Source organism: Neodiprion virginianus, chromosome 7, assembly GCF_021901495.1.
Source record: "Neodiprion virginianus isolate iyNeoVirg1 chromosome 7, iyNeoVirg1.1, whole genome shotgun sequence".
Classification (NCBI taxonomy): Eukaryota; Metazoa; Arthropoda; class Insecta; order Hymenoptera; family Diprionidae; genus Neodiprion; species Neodiprion virginianus.
The window spans coordinates 3,110,492-3,127,828 of NC_060883.1; the positions used below are offsets into that span (position 1 = coordinate 3,110,492).

The 17,337-nt window shown below is 39.8% G+C and overlaps 4 protein-coding genes across 5 annotated transcripts in view; 3 read left to right on the forward strand and 1 right to left on the reverse strand.

The window, feature by feature from the left end:
• The window catches only part of LOC124308531 (sialin-like), a 4,568-nt gene extending 1,621 nt beyond the window's left edge, over nt 1–2,947 (forward strand). The window contains exon 3 of the mRNA XM_046771329.1: nt 267–2,947. Within this exon, the coding sequence (XP_046627285.1) occupies nt 267–1,514 (1,248 nt within the window). The 3' untranslated portion in view covers nt 1,515–2,947. The remainder of the gene's footprint in view (nt 1–266) is intronic.
• A 486-nt stretch (nt 2,948–3,433) lies between these two features.
• LOC124308541 (uncharacterized) lies at nt 3,434–5,100 on the reverse strand. Its single transcript, XM_046771347.1, has 5 exons — nt 4,965–5,100; nt 4,799–4,874; nt 4,465–4,541; nt 4,201–4,380; nt 3,434–3,634 (listed from the first exon to the last, which is right to left on the reverse strand). The coding sequence occupies exons 1-5, from the start codon at nt 5,010–5,012 to the stop codon at nt 3,590–3,592; spliced, it is 426 nt and encodes a 141-aa protein (XP_046627303.1). The 5' UTR covers nt 5,013–5,100; the 3' UTR covers nt 3,434–3,589.
• A 3,427-nt stretch (nt 5,101–8,527) lies between these two features.
• LOC124308542 (uncharacterized) lies at nt 8,528–10,201 on the forward strand. Its single transcript, XM_046771349.1, has 5 exons — nt 8,528–8,645; nt 8,736–8,811; nt 9,058–9,134; nt 9,219–9,398; nt 9,981–10,201. The coding sequence occupies exons 1-5, from the start codon at nt 8,598–8,600 to the stop codon at nt 10,023–10,025; spliced, it is 426 nt and encodes a 141-aa protein (XP_046627305.1). The 5' UTR covers nt 8,528–8,597; the 3' UTR covers nt 10,026–10,201.
• A 759-nt stretch (nt 10,202–10,960) lies between these two features.
• On the forward strand, nt 10,961–14,167 carry LOC124308533 (putative inorganic phosphate cotransporter). Of its 2 annotated transcripts, none has more exons than XM_046771332.1 (3): nt 10,961–11,144; nt 11,253–11,473; nt 11,730–14,167. In XM_046771332.1, the coding sequence occupies exons 1-3, from the start codon at nt 11,120–11,122 to the stop codon at nt 12,969–12,971; spliced, it is 1,488 nt and encodes a 495-aa protein (XP_046627288.1). In that variant the 5' UTR covers nt 10,961–11,119; the 3' UTR covers nt 12,972–14,167. The 2 variants fall into 2 exon arrangements, with proteins under 2 accessions (XP_046627288.1, XP_046627289.1); XM_046771333.1 differs by having other exon boundaries at nt 11,304–11,473.
• Nucleotides 14,168–17,337: the final 3,170 nt, after the last annotated feature.

Sequence of the window (17,337 nt, forward strand, 5' to 3'; positions counted from 1 at the left end):
ACGTTAATTCAAGTAATCGCTAGAATTGACTTCTAGAGCTTTTTGTATTCTAAGAGAGGCGTTGCTTCACAAAACGTGTTTGAACAAATTCAAAACAAGGCAAAGACAAGCCAGTCACTCGTAGTAATAACCAAGATCTGGATACTTCAGAATTTATTCTCCAGGATATGTAGAAAGATTATCTCATTTCAGTCGTCCATGTGACCATCCTACACTAATTCCAAAAAAATTAACATTATGATACAAATCCATTAATTAAATTGCAGGGAGTCATTCTGTCGAGTTTCTACTGGGGTTACTTGTTCACTCAGATTCCGGGTGGAATGCTGGCTGACAAAATTGGCGGAAAGTACGTCCTGGGTTTGAGCATCTTCTCGAGTGCCATATTCACACTTCTGACACCGGTGGTGGTCGAAGCATTCGACTCTACGGGTCTCATAATCCTGCGCATCCTGATAGGCTTAGGGGAGGGAGTGACCGTACCAGCCATGCTGGAGCTTGTACCCCGATGGTCCGCGCCAGGTGAAGAGTCGACCATCGCGACGGTCGTGACATCGGGATCCGTACTTGGAACCTTGCTGAGCATGGCGCTTTCCGGAGTTCTGATCCAAAATTCATCCATGGGTTGGCCGCTGGTATTTTACGTCTTTGGAGCAGCCGGTGTGCTCTGGTTCTTTGCGTGGGTCTTACTCTGCTACAACAATCCCGACGTTCACCCCTTCATAACCGAGTCGGAGAAGAACTACTTGCGGAAAACGACAAACTGCAAAAAAGAGCTGGTACCGACACCCTGGCGACACATTCTGACCTCAGTTCCAGTCTGGGCTTTGTTGATTGCAACTATCGGCGACGGTTTCAGCTATTTCACCATGGTCACGGACCTTCCTCTCTACATGAGCAACGTCCTCAACTTCTCTGTTCAGTCGAATGGCTTTTTGTCGGCTCTTCCCTCCCTGCTTATGTGGATCGTGAGCGTTGCAGCGTCATGGGTTGCCGACTGGTTCATAAAGACACAGAAAATGAGTGTCACGAACGTGAGGAAATCTTTCACCGCCGTCGCCATGGTCGTGCCAGCCATTTTTATCGTCACGGCATCCTACGTTGGCTGCAACCGCGTCGTCGTCGTTGTTCTCTTTGTGCTCGGCATGGGTTTCATGGGCATAGGTACTACCGGGATTTTCATTAACCCGATAGATTTGAGTCCCAACTATTCTGGAACCATCATGGGAATGAAAACGACTGTCAGCGCTCTGACAGGGATAGCCGCTCCGTATCTCGTCGGCGTTCTAACGCCAAATCAGACGGTTTCCGAGTGGAGAGTCGTATTCTGGATCTGCTTTGGCTTTTTCTTAGAATGTGCTCTCGTCTTCGTTATCTGGGGTGATGGAAAAGTGCAGTACTGGAATGACCCTGATTTTCGAGTTCGACTTGATAATCAACAACCGGTAACTAAAATACAAAAAGTTGAAAACGTTGCTAGGTCAAACATAACGGTTGAACTGCCTTTGAGTTAGATACAAATTTTCACGCTAGAATTCCATCCATTCAGTATCGGTAGCTGCGAATTTAAAGATTCTTAATACACAATCACCTTACTATTCATTTCTCAACCCTATTACTGATCTTAGATGTAAGCGTTTTTCAGTCGGACCAATCGAGATTTATGGTCTGACTCACTGTCATCTGGCCACAAGCGCGTCTACACCGATCATTGTCGAATATTTTCGATCGACAATCAATATAAATAATGAAACATAATCGTGATCTGAAAGTTGTAAGTATTTCAGAAGGATTAATGTCTGGAGGTAGTAAATCCCATTAATAAATAGCGGTCACCACGAAGAAATTTCGATAAACGAGACAGCGAACTGATTTACACGCATGGCAGATCGTATGCTGTTGATTGGACACCCGCTGCACTAACTGGAAGAGTCGCGAAAGATAACGTGGCCTACCAATATCAAGTATAGAATAAAGAAGGCGGCAGCTTAAGATGTAAAGGCGGTGATCCCACGATGTGAGTCAGCCTGATTAGAGGCGATAAGGACTGATGTGCTCCTCACGATTAACTCCAAGCACGAAACTGCTTGTTACGGTGGTTGAAAATGGAACATTCACCCCCATACATCGATGACTGTCAAAGAAAGCGATTCAAGCTGATTCACAGCCCTTAAATTGCCACGAATTTTTTGGCCTTACTTTTATCGCCACTCAAAATCTTTTGACAAGACGGCTGAAAATCATCTCTTGGTCAAGTCGATTCAGTAAAAAATCTCTAGCAGAGCAGTTCGTTAAGACTTTGACCTCGGTAATTTACAGAATCTTTCAAAATTCGACGATTTTAATAACTCTGCAGAAATTCCATGTTTCTCTTCATATTTTAAATATTATCGTCTCTATCATAATACTAATAAATCATTATAATTTGTTTCAACTTGAAACTGAATAAATCTAATCATAATGTGGAATTTACATTTTGAGTAAACCTAATCAATAACCACCAACGTGAGTAGATCATCTTGTGCAGATTTATTAAACTATATCCGTATCCATCTGGTATATGCACCGGCACCTATTTGGCATTGGTGAATTATCCTTATCCTTCTTTTGAAAAACCCATATAAATTTTACCGTAGATGCCAAGGGGTGAAATTTATCAAGCAAATAGAAGAGGAGGCAGAGCTGGAATAAGAGTTGAATTTCATAAGCTTCAAGTAATCAAACGAGAGGTTCATTTGAGAGAATTGTATTCGGCAGTGACGAAGGGTAATTATTCTGAACCCGGTTAAGAACATGTTTAGTTTAAAATTACAGAAACTATTGATAAATTTCGTGCGTGAAATTGTATTGCACAGTTTCTAAACGGCGTATTAAATTATTAAAAAAGATAGGGACGACTTAACAGTTCGTACCCTATCACAGAGCCCGAAACAACCCATATTGACTAAATTGACGGTGATAAAATCGGAATTATAGCAACGTTATGGACGCATGAAATGTTGTTTCTTAGATAAAAACCCCTCAATGTCCCGAACGGCAAATATCCTGAACACCCTGAGGTCCTGAACGTGCATTCCCGTGGTTGATTCATTGTTCAGAATGTGCGAAGTCTCGATCGAGGACTCGCATCGGCTGCTAATAACTGGTAATGGTTCTGCTGTATCAAATCAGCAGTGTTCGAGTAAGGATAATCTATTCCAGAAATTTGCTGATTTTCTCGCAAGCGTCGGCGCTTTTGTCGAAATTCTTCTCCGCATTGGAGTGCTGAAACTCATACGTGTCGTATGCTAATTGAACTCTAACTTTTATCGAAAATTTCCTCTTACTCCTTCGGTGTAATAATAATTAATCCGACTAAATCGTAATACTATTTTGAACTCAAATAAAACTAAAATTGATTCGTACTGCATGGTTGGAGTTTAAAATATGCTTTATTACTTGGATAGAATTAGGGTACAACAGTGAATATCATACGAACATCATGTCATCAGAATAGGTAGTAAAACTTTGACAAAAAAAAAAAAAACAGACAAACTCCAACACACGTCTCGCCAACTATCGATAAATCCTGTTCTCTTCGCGTCGTTTATTACCAACCATGAGGAGGCTCGAATATTCCCATCTGCGGGAAGATCTGAAACAATAAATACGATTGATACGGATGAAAGCGTTAATTTTCTAAAACTACTTAAACTTAAACTGCCCGGAATGCCATTGCAGTGTTCAAGATTAAAAATAGGATTTAGTTGAGAACTTTATATCCGCCAAGATTACGTAACGGAACAAGAACGACCGTCGCGGAGTTATCAAACAACATGAAAAAGCATTCATACTACGAATAAGACGCAAGGACAAACGTCGAGATATTGTGGTATTGCTTGCTCTGGAGTAGAAGACCCAAAGTACTTTTATCAAATTGAATAGAACTGTATCGACAGTATGATGATTCAGGGCAGCTTTATAATTTATGTATTTAAAGGCTCGTTTGCTTTATCCAAATCTCATAGAACCTGGCTGGTTTTGTCCGAGCGAGCTACGAAAACTCAGCCAGTACCTGAACAAGGGGGCGGTGAATTTGTTTTCTCGTCGAATAATATACCCAGTGATACAAATTTGATCTCTCACGATTTTGAATCATGTCCTTGCCGTCTTTTGACTTCGTGTTGCGTTGCGAAACTTTTTAAAGCGCAAACTACTCACCGCTGGATATCCTTCGAAGAAGCACTTCATCACTTCGTACGACATTTCGCGTCTATCCTCAATTTTCGAGTGCTCTTTCACGCATTTCTCCGCCAATGGTTTTGCCCCGGCGCGAACCGTGTCGTCGTTGTCGATCAGCACAAGGAACCCGGCAGTGTCGAAATCACCGTTTTCACGGAACTGCGGACGAGAAAGGATTACGAACGATCGGAAGGCAAGAGGAATCGTTACTTATTCCCTGATTACAGCCAATCATTAAATTACCAAGTGTTTGCCCTCGAAGAAACATCTCAGGTAGCTCTTCACCTTTGGATTTGCAAAATAGGCCGCGTCTTCTGACTCTGGGTTTTCGAATGCATAGAAAAAAAAAGATTAAAACCAGTTTGTTCAGTGGATTAGATTTAGACGTAACATTCGAATCAACTGAGGTAAGAACTGGTGGTAGATTTTGTCGTGTTTCAGTAATGCGGAATTGCTAATAATTGTCACATCAAATAAGACCAACTCCAGACGATCCCGCTCCAAAAGCATTTTCAAACAGCGACTTGCGAAGTGAACTGAGTAGGATATTGAAGAATAAAGCAAGATGTTATTTTACCATATTCCATGCCAGTTTCGGCGAAGCACGTCTCCCTGACTGCTACATGAAAGTCACCCGGTCTTGCAAGGACAACCTGAAAATAAAAATCCTCACGTGTTAGATAGAATGGTCATCGAAACATGGGTTTCAATTCCTCTACGAGGGGATGACTTCCGATTCTTACCTCACTCGCGATAAACAAGCAGGCGAACGTTAGAAGAAAGTAGTTCATCTTGGTTACTGGGTCCACAACGGAACGTTTTCGATTCACCAGAAATACAACTCAGTCGGACTGAACGTCGTGCTGTTGATGAGCAGAACTGACTTCCCTGTTGCGTTAGTCCCTGCTTTTATATCAAAAACATCACGGTCGTGATGGTCAAGTTTACACACTTGTGCTGTCAAATAAAAATAGTGTGCGTGGAGTGCACGCCCGGCAAAGGTCAAAGTTCTCACCAATTAGTAGTATAGAGATAAATCTTTACTATCATTTTTAATAGTTTTTATTTTTAGTTTTAATGATTTAAAAAAAAGCGATTTCCTAGAACGCACTCCTGAATAATTATGCCTGCTGAATTTTGAGTTTTTGTTGGTTCGATTTTCTATAATTCAATCATTGCGATCACAACCAATTGTGAAAATAATATCTATCGCGAAAGTTTCGTCACTCTACAAACTCATCCAATTACTGTAAGTACCATCGATTATGATCAAAATCTTTCGTCGTTAATATTCGTTTTCTTTCTCATTCGCAGCTTTCTTCATTTTCCGTGAAATTGTTTCTTATTGCATTATTTTGTTTGTTTTGTAGCAATTCATTTATTTATTTCGTTATCAGCGGCCAAAGCCCGTATAGAGTTGTACAAAAGAAAATTACTGTAAGAATATAGTAGGCGGAAAGCTCGCCTTGATAATTGAAAATTAACAAATAAAACACCCTGAATGACGCAATTGACGGCTATTCGTACGAAAAGACATGTTTCGAAGCATTATAGACGCAATAAGCCGTATTATCGTTGATACTTGACAAATCACAGTGTTTGTTGCATACGTCTAATAATCTGATAGCTGAGGAGTGGAACAACGGGTTATTGGAAATCTTAGGAAATTCTAAAAGATTAATAGCCGAAACCACGGTCTCTGACTCTGCTGCGCCTGTTGAACTTGCTGAATAACGCGTTGCATCTCATGTTGTTTGACAAAAGTTTCAAGGCGAGATTGACGTCGTTCTACTCGATGGAAAATTCCATCGTTGGTACGTTCAAGTACTCTCGAATAGCTTGGAAGTCGTGATCTGTAAATTGCATCGATGAGCCTATTTTATAAGCTACGTGCCTTAAGAATTCCTCTATGATGCCACCTAACGCGTTTGATCGACAATGTTGTTCCGATCTTCAGATCACAGAAGCGTAACTTATCGTTGAATAAATATAGATACAATATAAAGTTCCGCTCGAAATATTTTTTTTTTACATATTTTGAAAAAGCAGGTCTATCTTAGTTGAAGATGTAATACTGGGGCGAAAAAAAATCTTTAAAAAATTTTTAAATGTCAAAAATGTAGGTTTCAACATCCTTCTTAAGATCACCATAGAATAAACGAAATAAAAATTTTCTCCCAAAGATACGGGGTTAATTTCCGGTGGCAAAAAAAATATCCGAAAAACGGCTATGTTCAAAATTACGTACCAGGTCCAAAAAAGTTTACTACGATCTATTTTAACAATTTGTGGATATTTGATCAATCGTCTATTTCATTAATATCAAGAGTAAATGTGATAAATTTATCATAAGTTACAATTTTGCCTATAAAAACAGGAGGTGAATCCGTACCCTCAGTTTTTTTCTTATGAGAATTCGGCATCACCTACGAATTAGGGGTACGAATTGACACCCAAGTTGACGGTTTTTTTTATGAGGGGCAACACGGCTTTCTAAGCAACAGGTCAACGATTACAAACTTGGGTATTATTTATATAAAGTACACAGTAAATTTTATGTATTGATTTAGTCTGCGCTTTTGACCTGGTAAACATTGACTTCCTGATAGGAAAACTGGCGCGTTACCGAATTAAAGACACTTTGCTCAGGGACATAGTGCAAAGTGTGAAAATGAGAAACTTTATATCTAATCCCATTTACGTTTTATTCGGTGTTGGCCTAGGCACACGCCTGGGCCGATGACTTCTTTCTATTTTCATGATAAACGATATCTTCATGGCCATCGAGCAAAGTTCATTCCTTCTCTTTGCTGACAACATGAAGTTTTCAAAGCAAGTCCCTCGCAACAGTCCCTACGTCTCACTCATATTCCGACTCGGCATAAGTTCTTTGTTTTCTTGGTGCTCGAAAATTGGCCTTGAATGTAATATCGACAAACGTTTTGTTATCTTCTTCGGTAGAACCGATCAGCCTCACAAACAATATTTTCCTAATAACATTGCATCGAAACAAGTAGAAATCGTTAAAGACCACGGGTTCATTTCCGACTCCAATTTGTCGTTCAACAATCTTTCCCAGTACATCAAAGCGAAGATTACTAAAACTATCAACATCATTGAATGCTTCACGACGAAATTCTGTGAACCTGATTCCTTCGGAACTTTATATTGTATCTATATTTATTCAACGATAAGTTACGCTTCTGTGATCTGAAGATCGGAACAACATTGTCGATCAAACGCGTTAGGTGGCATCATAGAGGAATTCTTAAGGCACGTAGCTTATAAAATAGGCTCATCGATGCAATTTACAGATCACGACTTTCAAGCTATTCGAGAGTACTTGAACGTACCAACGATGGAATTTTCCATCGAGTACAACGACGTCATTTTCGCCTTGAAACTTTTGTCAAACAACATGAGATGCAACGCGTTGTTCAGCAAGTTCAACAGGCGTAGCAGAGTCAGAGACCGTGGTTTCGGCTATTAATCTATTAGAATTTCCTACGATTTCCAATAACCCGTTGTTCCACTCCTCAGCTATTAGATTATTAGACGTATGCAACAAACACTGTGATTTGTCAAGTATCAACGATAATACGGCTTATTGCGTCTATAATGTTTCGAAACATGTCTTTTCGTACGAATAGCCGTCAATTGCGTCATTCAGGGTGTTTTATTTGTTAATTTTCAATTATCAAGGCGAGCTTTCCGCCTACTATATTCTTACAGTCATTTTCTTTTGTACAACTCTGTACGGGCTTTGGCCGCTGATAACGAAATAAATAAATGAATTGCTACAAAACAAACAAAATAATGCAATAAGAAACAATTTCACGGAAAATGAAGAGGGCTGCGAATGCGAAAGAAAACGAATATTAACGACGAAAGATTTTGATCATAGTCGATGGTACTTACAGTAATTGGATGAGTTTGTAGAGTGACGAAACTTTCGCGATAGATATTATTTTCACAATTGGTTGTGATCGCAATGATTGAATTATAGAAAATCGAGCCAACAAAAACTCAAAATTCAGCAGGCATAATTATTCAGGTGTGCGTTCTAGGAAATCGCTTTTTTTTAAATAATTAAAACTAAAAATAAAAACTATTAAAAATGATAGTAAATATTTATCTCTATACTACTAATTGGTGAGAACTTTGACCTCTGCCGGGCGTGGACTCCACGCACACTATTTTTATTTGACAGCACAAGTGTGTAAACTTGACCATCACAACCGTGATGTTTTTGATATAAAAGCAGGGACTAACGCAACAGGGAAGTCAGTTCTGCTCATCAACAGCGCGACGTTCAGTCCGACTGAGTTGTATTTCTGGTGAATCGAAAACGTTCCGTTGTGGACCCAGTAACCAAGATGAACTACTTTCTTCTAACGTTCGCCTGCTTGTTTATCGCGAGTGAGGTAAGAATCGAAAGTCATCCCCTCGTAGAGGAATTGAAATCCATGTTTCGATGACCATTCTATCTAACACGTGAGGATTTTTATTTTCAGGTTGTCCTTGCAAGACCGGGTGACTTTCATGTAGCAGTCAGGGAGACGTGCTTCGCCGAAACTGGCATGGAATATGGTAAAATAACATCTTGCTTTATTCTTCAATATCCTACTCAGTTCACTTCGCAAGTCGCTGTTTGAAAATGCTTTTGGAGCGGGATCGTCTGGAGTTGGTCTTATTTGATGTGACAATTATTAGCAATTCCGCATTACAAAATCTACCACCAGTTCTTACCTCAGTTGATTCGAATGTTACGTCTAAATCTAATCCACTGAACAAACTGGTTTTAATCTTTTTTCTTCTATGCATTCGAAAACCCAGAGTCAGAAGACGCGGCCTATTTTGCAAATCCAAAGGTGAAGAGCTACCTGAGATGTTTCTTCGAGGGCAAACACTTGGTAATTTAATGATTGGCTGTAATCAGGGAATAAGTAACGATTCCTCTTGCCTTCCGATCGTTCGTAATCCTTTCTCGTCCGCAGTTCCGTGAAAACGGTGATTTCGACACTGCCGGGTTCCTTGTGCTGATCGACAACGACGACACGGTTCGCGCCGGGGCAAAACCATTGGCGGAGAAATGCGTGAAAGAGCACTCGAAAATTGAGGATAGACGCGAAATGTCGTACGAAGTGATGAAGTGCTTCTTCGAAGGATATCCAGCGGTGAGTAGTTTGCGCTTTAAAAAGTTTCGCAACGCAACACGAAGTCGAAAGACGGCAAGAACATGATTCAAAATCGTGAGAGATCAAACTTGTATCACTGGCTCTCTAGAACACTACTGGCTACTGGCTGAGTTTTCGTAGCTCGCTCGGACAAAACCAGCCAGGTTCTATGAGATTTGGATAAAGCAAACGAGCTTTTAAATACATAAATTATAAAGCTGCCCTGAATCATCATACTGTCGATACAGTTCTATTCAATTTGATAAAAGTACTTTGGGTCTTCTACTCCAGAGCAAACTACGTATGACCGATCGTGAGAAGAGCATAATTTTTTTGAATCAATACCACAATATCTCGACGTTTGTCCTTGCGTCTTATTCGTAGTATGAATACTTTTTCATGTTGTTTGATAACTCCGCGACGGTCGTTCTTGTTCCGTTACGTAATCTTGGCGGATATAAAATTCTCAACTAAATCCTATTTTTAATCTTGAACACTGCAAAGGCATTCCGGGCAGTTTAAGTTTAAGTAGTTTTAGAAAATTAACGCTTTCATCCGTACTAATCGTATTTATTGTTTCAGATCTTCCCGCAGATGGGAATATTCGAGCCTCCTCATGGTTGGTAATAAACGACGCGAAGAGAACAGGATTTACCGAAAGTTGGCGAGACGTGTGTTGGAGTTTGTCTGTTTTTTTTTTTTTGTCAAAGTTTTACTACCTATTCTGATGACATGATGTTCGTATGATATTCACTGTTGTACCCTAATTCTATCCAAGTAATAAAGCATATTTTAAACTCAAACCATGCAGTACGAATCAATTTTAGTTTTATTTTAGTTTGAAATAGTATTACGATTTAGTCGGATTAATTATTATTACACCGAAGGGGTAAGAGGAAATTTTCGATAAAAGTTAGAGTTCAATTAGCATACGACACGTATGAGTTTCAGCACTCCAATGCGGAGAAGAATTTCGACAAAAGCGCCGAAACTCGCAAGAAAATCAGCAAATTCCTGGAATTGATTATCCTCACTCAAAGACTACTGATTTGATAAACCTTAGCATTGTAACGAGTTATATTGTTCATATTGTATCAAAACGGTTCATTTCTTGAGATTTATAAATTTGTGCTGAGATCCATATTGCTGACTTCGCTTGTTCGAAGCTTCATATGCCTTGTGCCTAGAAGATTACTGATAATTGACACAATAAGAATAATCGCTAGGCTATTGGACCGATTAGTAGAACAATTTTAGATCATAATTAATAATAGATAATAAGAGAAACAATATTGAAGTATTTTGACGAACAAACCCTTGAGATTAATCTCTGAGGTACTCGGTGCCGAAGAACTTTGTCTTCGTAGTACGCTAAATCAATTTTTCCTGTTATACTACAAGATGAAGACTTAGGCTATGCAACGCTTATCGCGATTGAACCAAAGGTCTTTTGCCTGCATATGATTTGAGAATCACGTCATGAGTCCGATCCGCACGCCGTTATCTTGATCGCAAATTTATAAGTCTGGTTATTAACCACAAGATAGGAACACTACAGGTCTGCACCTCATTGACGACAGAGTCAATCAAACGAGGATAATATTCAGAATCAGTTTATCACGGAAGAGTGTGACAATCGTGTCTTCACATTGATTTTGTGGTGAAGTCTTCTTAAGGCTAAGGTTCAGTGGTCTTGTCTACTCAATTTTAACGTCTCAAAGATGCTTACATCGTGGAAACTTTGTTGTAAGTAATTATGGCAACCGGTAGAAACCCAAACTCTCGAATAAACTGTCACAATCTCGCGAACTGTACGACATACTCGTGTCGATGGAAATAATAATCGTCCTACAGGTGCGAGGATACCGCAGCGATGGGTATTCACAGTGATGGGATGTTTGGCAGGTGTGAACGTTTGCACCATGCGAATATCTCTGTCACTAGCGATCACGCAGATGGTCGTATCTGCGGAAACTTCAAACAGTACGAGTTCGGACGAAATTTGTCCAGCATCCGATTCGACAACCTCGGGTACCGGTAGCGGTGGCAGTTACGAATGGGATTCTTATACACAAGTAAGAAAACACGGATTTAAGTTTCGTTGTTGGCGAGGTACCATGTCACGTTAATCCAGGTGACCGGTGATATTGAATTCTAGAGTCTTCGGTGTTGTTGAATAGACAGTGCTTTATCAAAAAATGTTCAATCAAATCTGCAACAAAGTGAAGATAAGGCAAAGTTTCGCTTTCGGTCAGGTGTCCGTGTCACCGTCTTTCACTGCTTCCCGAAAATTGAACACACGACAAAACAAATCCACTAATCAAATTGCAGGGAGTGATTCTATCGAGCTTCTACTGGGGTTACGTGTTCACTCAAATTCCGGGTGGAATGCTGGCTGACAAAATTGGCGGAAAGTACGTCCTGGGTCTGGGTATCTTCACGAGTGCCATATTCACTCTTCTGACACCGGTGGTGGTCGAAGCGTTCGACTCGACGGGTCTGATAGTCCTCCGTATCCTGATGGGCTTAGGGGAGGGAACAACTATACCAGCAATGGGGGAGCTCATAGCCCGATGGTCTGCGCCGGGCGAAGAGTCGATCATCGGAACGGTAGTGACATCAGGAATCTTGCTTGGAAACATGCTGGGCACGGCGCTCTCCGGAGTTCTGATCCAAAATTCATCCATGGGTTGGCCGCTGGTATTTTACGTCTTCGGTGCAGCCGGTGTGCTCTGGTTCTTTGCGTGGGTCTTGCTCTGCTACAACAATCCGGACGTTCACCCCTTCATAACCGAGTCGGAGAAGAATTTCTTGCGGAAAGCGACAAACTGCAAAAAAGAGCTGGTACCGACACCCTGGCGACACATTCTGACCTCAGTTCCAGTCTGGGCTATGGTGGGTGCGGGTATCGGGCACGGGTTCAGTCATTTCACCATGATGACTGACCTTCCTCTTTACATGAGCAACGTCCTCAACTTCTCGATTCAGTCAAACGGCTTTCTGTCGGCTCTTCCGTACCTCGTTATGTGGATCGCGAGCATTGCGTCGTCATGGGTTGCCGACTGGTTCATAAAGACACGGAAAATGAGTATCACGAACGTCAGGAAGTTTTGGACCACCGTCGCCTCGGTCCTGCCGGCCATTTTCATCATCACGGCTTCCTACGTTGGCTGCAACCGCGTCGTTGTCATCGTTCTCTTTGTGCTCGGCACGGGTTTCATGGGCCCATATAACACCGGGGTGCTTATTAACTCAATGGATTTGAGTCCCAACCACTCTGGAACCGTCATGGCAATTATGTTGACGACCGCTAGTCTGACAGGGATAGCCGCTCCGTATCTCGTCGGCGTTCTAACGCCGAATCAGACGCTTTCCGAGTGGAGAGTCGTATTCTGGATCTGCTTTGGCTTCTTTTTACAGTCGAATATCGTCTTCGTTATCTGGGGCGACGGAGAGATTCAGTACTGGAATGACCCTGATTTTCGACTCGGACTTGACAAACAACCGGTGACGGAACCAAAAGTTGAAAACGATACAAAGTCAGACGTGACGGTTGAACTGCGGTCAAGTTAAATGGAGATTCTCACGCCAGAATGCCTTTTATTCAGTATCGGATAGCCTCGAATTGAAAAATACTTAATCCTCGATCATCTCACAATTTTTTTTCACCCCTCCATCCTCCATTTTCGATGGAAACGTTTTACTATTGGACTAATCGAGATTCATGGTCTGATTCACTATCCTCTGGACACAAGCATGTGTACATCGGTAATCCTCGAAAATGTCAATTGCAAATCATGAGCTACCAACATTGCATATGAGCACAATTAAATTCAAATCCAAATTCGCACTTGGCAATTGGGCTTTTAACATACACAAAGTTCAAATTCCAGTATCAACAGTGAAAACAAATTCATTATCAATATTTGCGTAGCTTGAAACATGAGAAGTTACATTTGCTTGTTCTTATCACGGTTTTAAAATAATCTCCATATTATATCTCATTCACAGCAAAGATCAACACGCAATGATTTTGTTTCAAATATTTGTTTAAACTGCAAGTATTGAAACATTGCACAATGATCGATTTTTCTTCTCTGTTTCCTATTTTTTTGCAAAAATTATAACGCTGTGAAACTGTCAAATACTTTGAAACGTTTCACAATGTTCAATTGAATATAAAATTCAGGTGTAAGAAAAACAGAAATGCTGAATCGTTATTTACACATCAAGCGTTGTTTTCAGATGAATATGAATTCAAAAGAAGAAACAAAAAGCAGGAATTAAAATTCACAACGAAACAGATAGCCGGATTGATTTTATTGCAGTCACGAGATAGCGCAATCTTTATTGCCACCATTCGCATTGCATCGGATCCGGAGATAAGTAACGTCTTGAATACCCTTGAATGGGCGCATAGAATCGTAAGTCGATTATGACAGATCTGCGCGATTGATAATATCCGTGTAATCAACAAAAAAAAAAAAAGATAAACAGATGAGATGCAGAAGATATAGCCAGCAAAAAATCGACCGACTGATTTATTAACCGATTAATTTGGCTAATCGTGCGGGACAATGTTCTTAAAAAATTTATTAATTTTAAATTTGACTTATCTAAAGCAATATTTTCACCTAGAATATTAGCCCTGCGAGCGAAAATTTATATCCAACTTTCAAAAATGATCCATACTAATTACGTCCGTGATCGCTAATCCATCGAATATTTTACACCATTATTTATAACAATATGAACTTGTTAATAATTTTTAATGAGATCATTTTTATATTAAAATTCATTCATTTCAATTTAGAATGAAAAAATATAAAAGTTCCTAGCGCAATTACAACCAGAGTTACGAATTTTTGAAAATCGGTCTCCAAGACGATATTCGCCAGATTCTCAAATTTTCGGCCCTCTATTTTCCAAAATATGTGGAGAGAAAAGAATCCTAGAAGACGTGTATCTCTTTTTTTTCGATGTAGAATCCGCAAAAAAAATCTGCTGAATCAAAAAGGTGTCGGTCAGAAAGGCGTTCGGTTTGTAAAAGAAAGTCCCACATGGAGTAGTGGTTGATCAGCATTGATTAAACTGTGTTCCGTTTACTGGGTTACTTTTTTTGCTATCTTTTACTCATTCAATAGTCATTCGCGTACCTCCAGTCAATTGGATTACGTTAATTCCTTGTCACGGTAAAACTTATCAGCAATAAACGTTTCATCACACACCGTCTGTGTGAAAATTCTACAGACTTTTACAAGACGCACTTAATTTGAAATACAAATGTACTTCCGAATAGTATCACGCTATTACTTTGTACACCACCAACATTCGGCATATACTCGATGTCAGTTTTTAATCATTCGAAACATACGCAGGGAAATCGTGATACTAAATTGAGCTCATAGTCAGTATCGCGTCAGGACGTGCAATTTCAGAAATAAGATACGAACTGAGCAATTTGACGAAATTTACATTTTGGAAAAAAAAAGAAAAAAATCGAGCAATTTCACGATGCGCAGTGAAAAATCAGTCTCAGAACTACCAATCCCCGAATCGAGAGCAACCAGCAGGAATAACAACAACAGGCAACGAAGCATCGCGCCCAGCGGAACAGATGCAACGAGCTGTCTCATCTCGATCAAAATAAGATACCTAATTGCTGGACAGCATCACGACGAGACAGGGAAATCGCAACGCAACAGGTTCGTACAGAGAAATCTACGAGAGGCAGATATTCGTACCATAAACACGACTCGACTCACCTCTGTGGTGTCTGCAGCAGATGAAATTGATTGGAGCAGCTCGATTCGCCAGGCATGGATCGCATCCGATCGTCACTCGCACGTATTCACCACTTGACATTGCGCACGCTGTTGAAAATTATTACGAATTTACTACTCACTTACCGTACAAAAAGATCGTCAATTTACGAAAGTTAGGTTGCAAATTTACAAATTCGGTAAATCGCTATGCGTTTGTCTTAAATTTACTATGAAAATTTTTGATTTTACTAAAATTTATAAAAAACAGAAAAACACAAAAAAGTAATTGGAATTTACCAAATTTTATTGTATTTTCAAATTGAATAAAAAGCAAATGTAGGGAGAATTCACTGTTCCGTATCCGAATAAAACGTCCCATTCGGTGTATGGGAAGAAGTCCATAGAGAACTTTTCAACAGCGTAGATACACGTTCGGTTATCAAAAAACACGGAAAGAAAAAAAACACACACACGCACACACACGCACGCACGCACGCACACACGGACACCGAATATCACGCGGTAAGCGTCGCGACGCCGTCAGACTGCGTGGCGCCGCGCGCGATCGCCGTACGCAAATGACGCTTCGTTGAGTTCCGACCGACGCTGACCGATTCGCAACGTAAACACGGAACCGCGTCGGTTGGGCTTCCGTTACTCGCTGCGTCAGGTGTTGACCTTGGTTGAAGGATTCAAAATAACGTGTAAGGGTTTGGATTTTAAACTTCTTAATTGCTGATTGCACACTTCCAAAGTAGAACATCAAAGATGCGTAGCTACGTAAATTTTTATTTCTTGCAGAATAACAACGAGCATCGGAACAAGGAAGCAATCATGGATGACGAAGAAATCTGGATTACCTGAAATCCACTACTGGTTTGATTCGTAGTGATTAGCCGATTGCACTTAAATGCGTTGACCAGGATTTAAATTGCGAGTCTCAAAATAATTTTGTTTGAAAACTTTATTAATCTTTGTCAAGCGACGTGTGTATGTACAATAATCAACTGTTGTTTTACTCATAATTCACGATGTATGTATTATATGGAGATTTGTTGACCGTTGAAAAAAAAATGCAACGATCGATCGGAAGAATTGTTACGCGGTTAAAAATTACATAAATTGAAAACGTCGACCTTGGAGAAAATCAAATCATAACGTAAACAAGCGTTGCACGAGTAATTAATCAATGAAATCAAACAGTTTTGCAAGCTATTTTATTATCTCAATCTGAAAAAGCCTTACAGTAAAACACTCTCGTAATAATCTCAAGAATTGTACCGTAGAGTCTTGATCCTAACAATCCACGCATAATGAACGACTCGATGATTCGGCGACAATTGTACAATAAAATTCCAACAACTTATCAGCAGTATTTTTAATTTTCAGATTACGAGCACCAACAGCCTGTCTTTATCTGAACAACACAGACGATGAATTTAACACCAAAGAAAACGTAACTCTACATTCCGTTCTACTTTCAAAACTACGTTATTGTCGGATAATTGTATTAAAAGAATGTTACAAGAACAAATTAAATCGATTTTTTGTTTAACTGGTACGTTTCACTTCATTCCAAGTTACTGGAAATGTAAATCAGCTTTCAGGTATGAACAAGAATTCCATAATTAATGAAAACGATACCAGCTAATTTTTCTTTCGAATCTACTTCTACAATTTTTACTTTCATACTCTGAAGCTAATTCCTTTTTCAAACGTAAGACAAAAATCACCGAAATCTTTATTTTACTCTTCATTATTTTGGGCATTAGTTTTTTAATAACAAGCTTCGCAATATTTCTCTAGTTTTTCGTTATAATCGATCTTTCGAACTTGTGAAAAAATATGCAAACATTCATTATCTGACTCTGCAGTGCTTGCCATCTCCTTAATGAACTCTCGCGCAATTATACTCGCTAATCAACTACCGACTTATTTACACGGATGTACGTATAATAAATAATTACCGTACACACGAACGCGTCCCGGGAATAAATTTGTATATCACCAAATTTTATTCGCCACAGGGTAAACATGCCAAGTGCGTGGCTATTATACTAATCCTTCGGTCGTTTATTTACGTTTGATCTTGTATTCGTTTCAATCCGTATAATTGATAACGCTTTCATCGAGTGTGCGAAATTTTTCTCACACAATTACGTGTTACAACGTAC

What these genes read in the sequence shown, in the direction of transcription:
- LOC124308542 (XM_046771349.1), top strand. Translation starts at nt 8,598, where the DNA reads ATGAACTACTTTCTTCTAACGTTCGCCTGCTTGTTTATCGCGAGTGAG. An exon ending in TCTTCGAGGGCAAACACTTG is followed by an intron (nt 9,135 to 9,218) that starts GTAATTTAATGA and finishes TCTCGTCCGCAG; the next exon opens with TTCCGTGAAAACGGTGATTT. An exon ending in TCTTCGAAGGATATCCAGCG is followed by an intron (nt 9,399 to 9,980) that starts GTGAGTAGTTTG and finishes TTATTGTTTCAG; the next exon opens with ATCTTCCCGCAGATGGGAAT.
- LOC124308541 (XM_046771347.1), bottom strand. Translation starts at nt 5,012, where the DNA reads ATGAACTACTTTCTTCTAACGTTCGCCTGCTTGTTTATCGCGAGTGAG. An exon ending in TCTTCGAGGGCAAACACTTG is followed by an intron (nt 4,381 to 4,464) that starts GTAATTTAATGA and finishes TCTCGTCCGCAG; the next exon opens with TTCCGTGAAAACGGTGATTT. An exon ending in TCTTCGAAGGATATCCAGCG is followed by an intron (nt 3,635 to 4,200) that starts GTGAGTAGTTTG and finishes TTATTGTTTCAG; the next exon opens with ATCTTCCCGCAGATGGGAAT.
- LOC124308533 (XM_046771332.1), top strand. Translation starts at nt 11,120, where the DNA reads ATGCTTACATCGTGGAAACTTTGTT. An exon ending in TACATCGTGGAAACTTTGTT is followed by an intron (nt 11,145 to 11,252) that starts GTAAGTAATTAT and finishes ATCGTCCTACAG; the next exon opens with GTGCGAGGATACCGCAGCGA. An exon ending in AATGGGATTCTTATACACAA is followed by an intron (nt 11,474 to 11,729) that starts GTAAGAAAACAC and finishes ATCAAATTGCAG; the next exon opens with GGAGTGATTCTATCGAGCTT.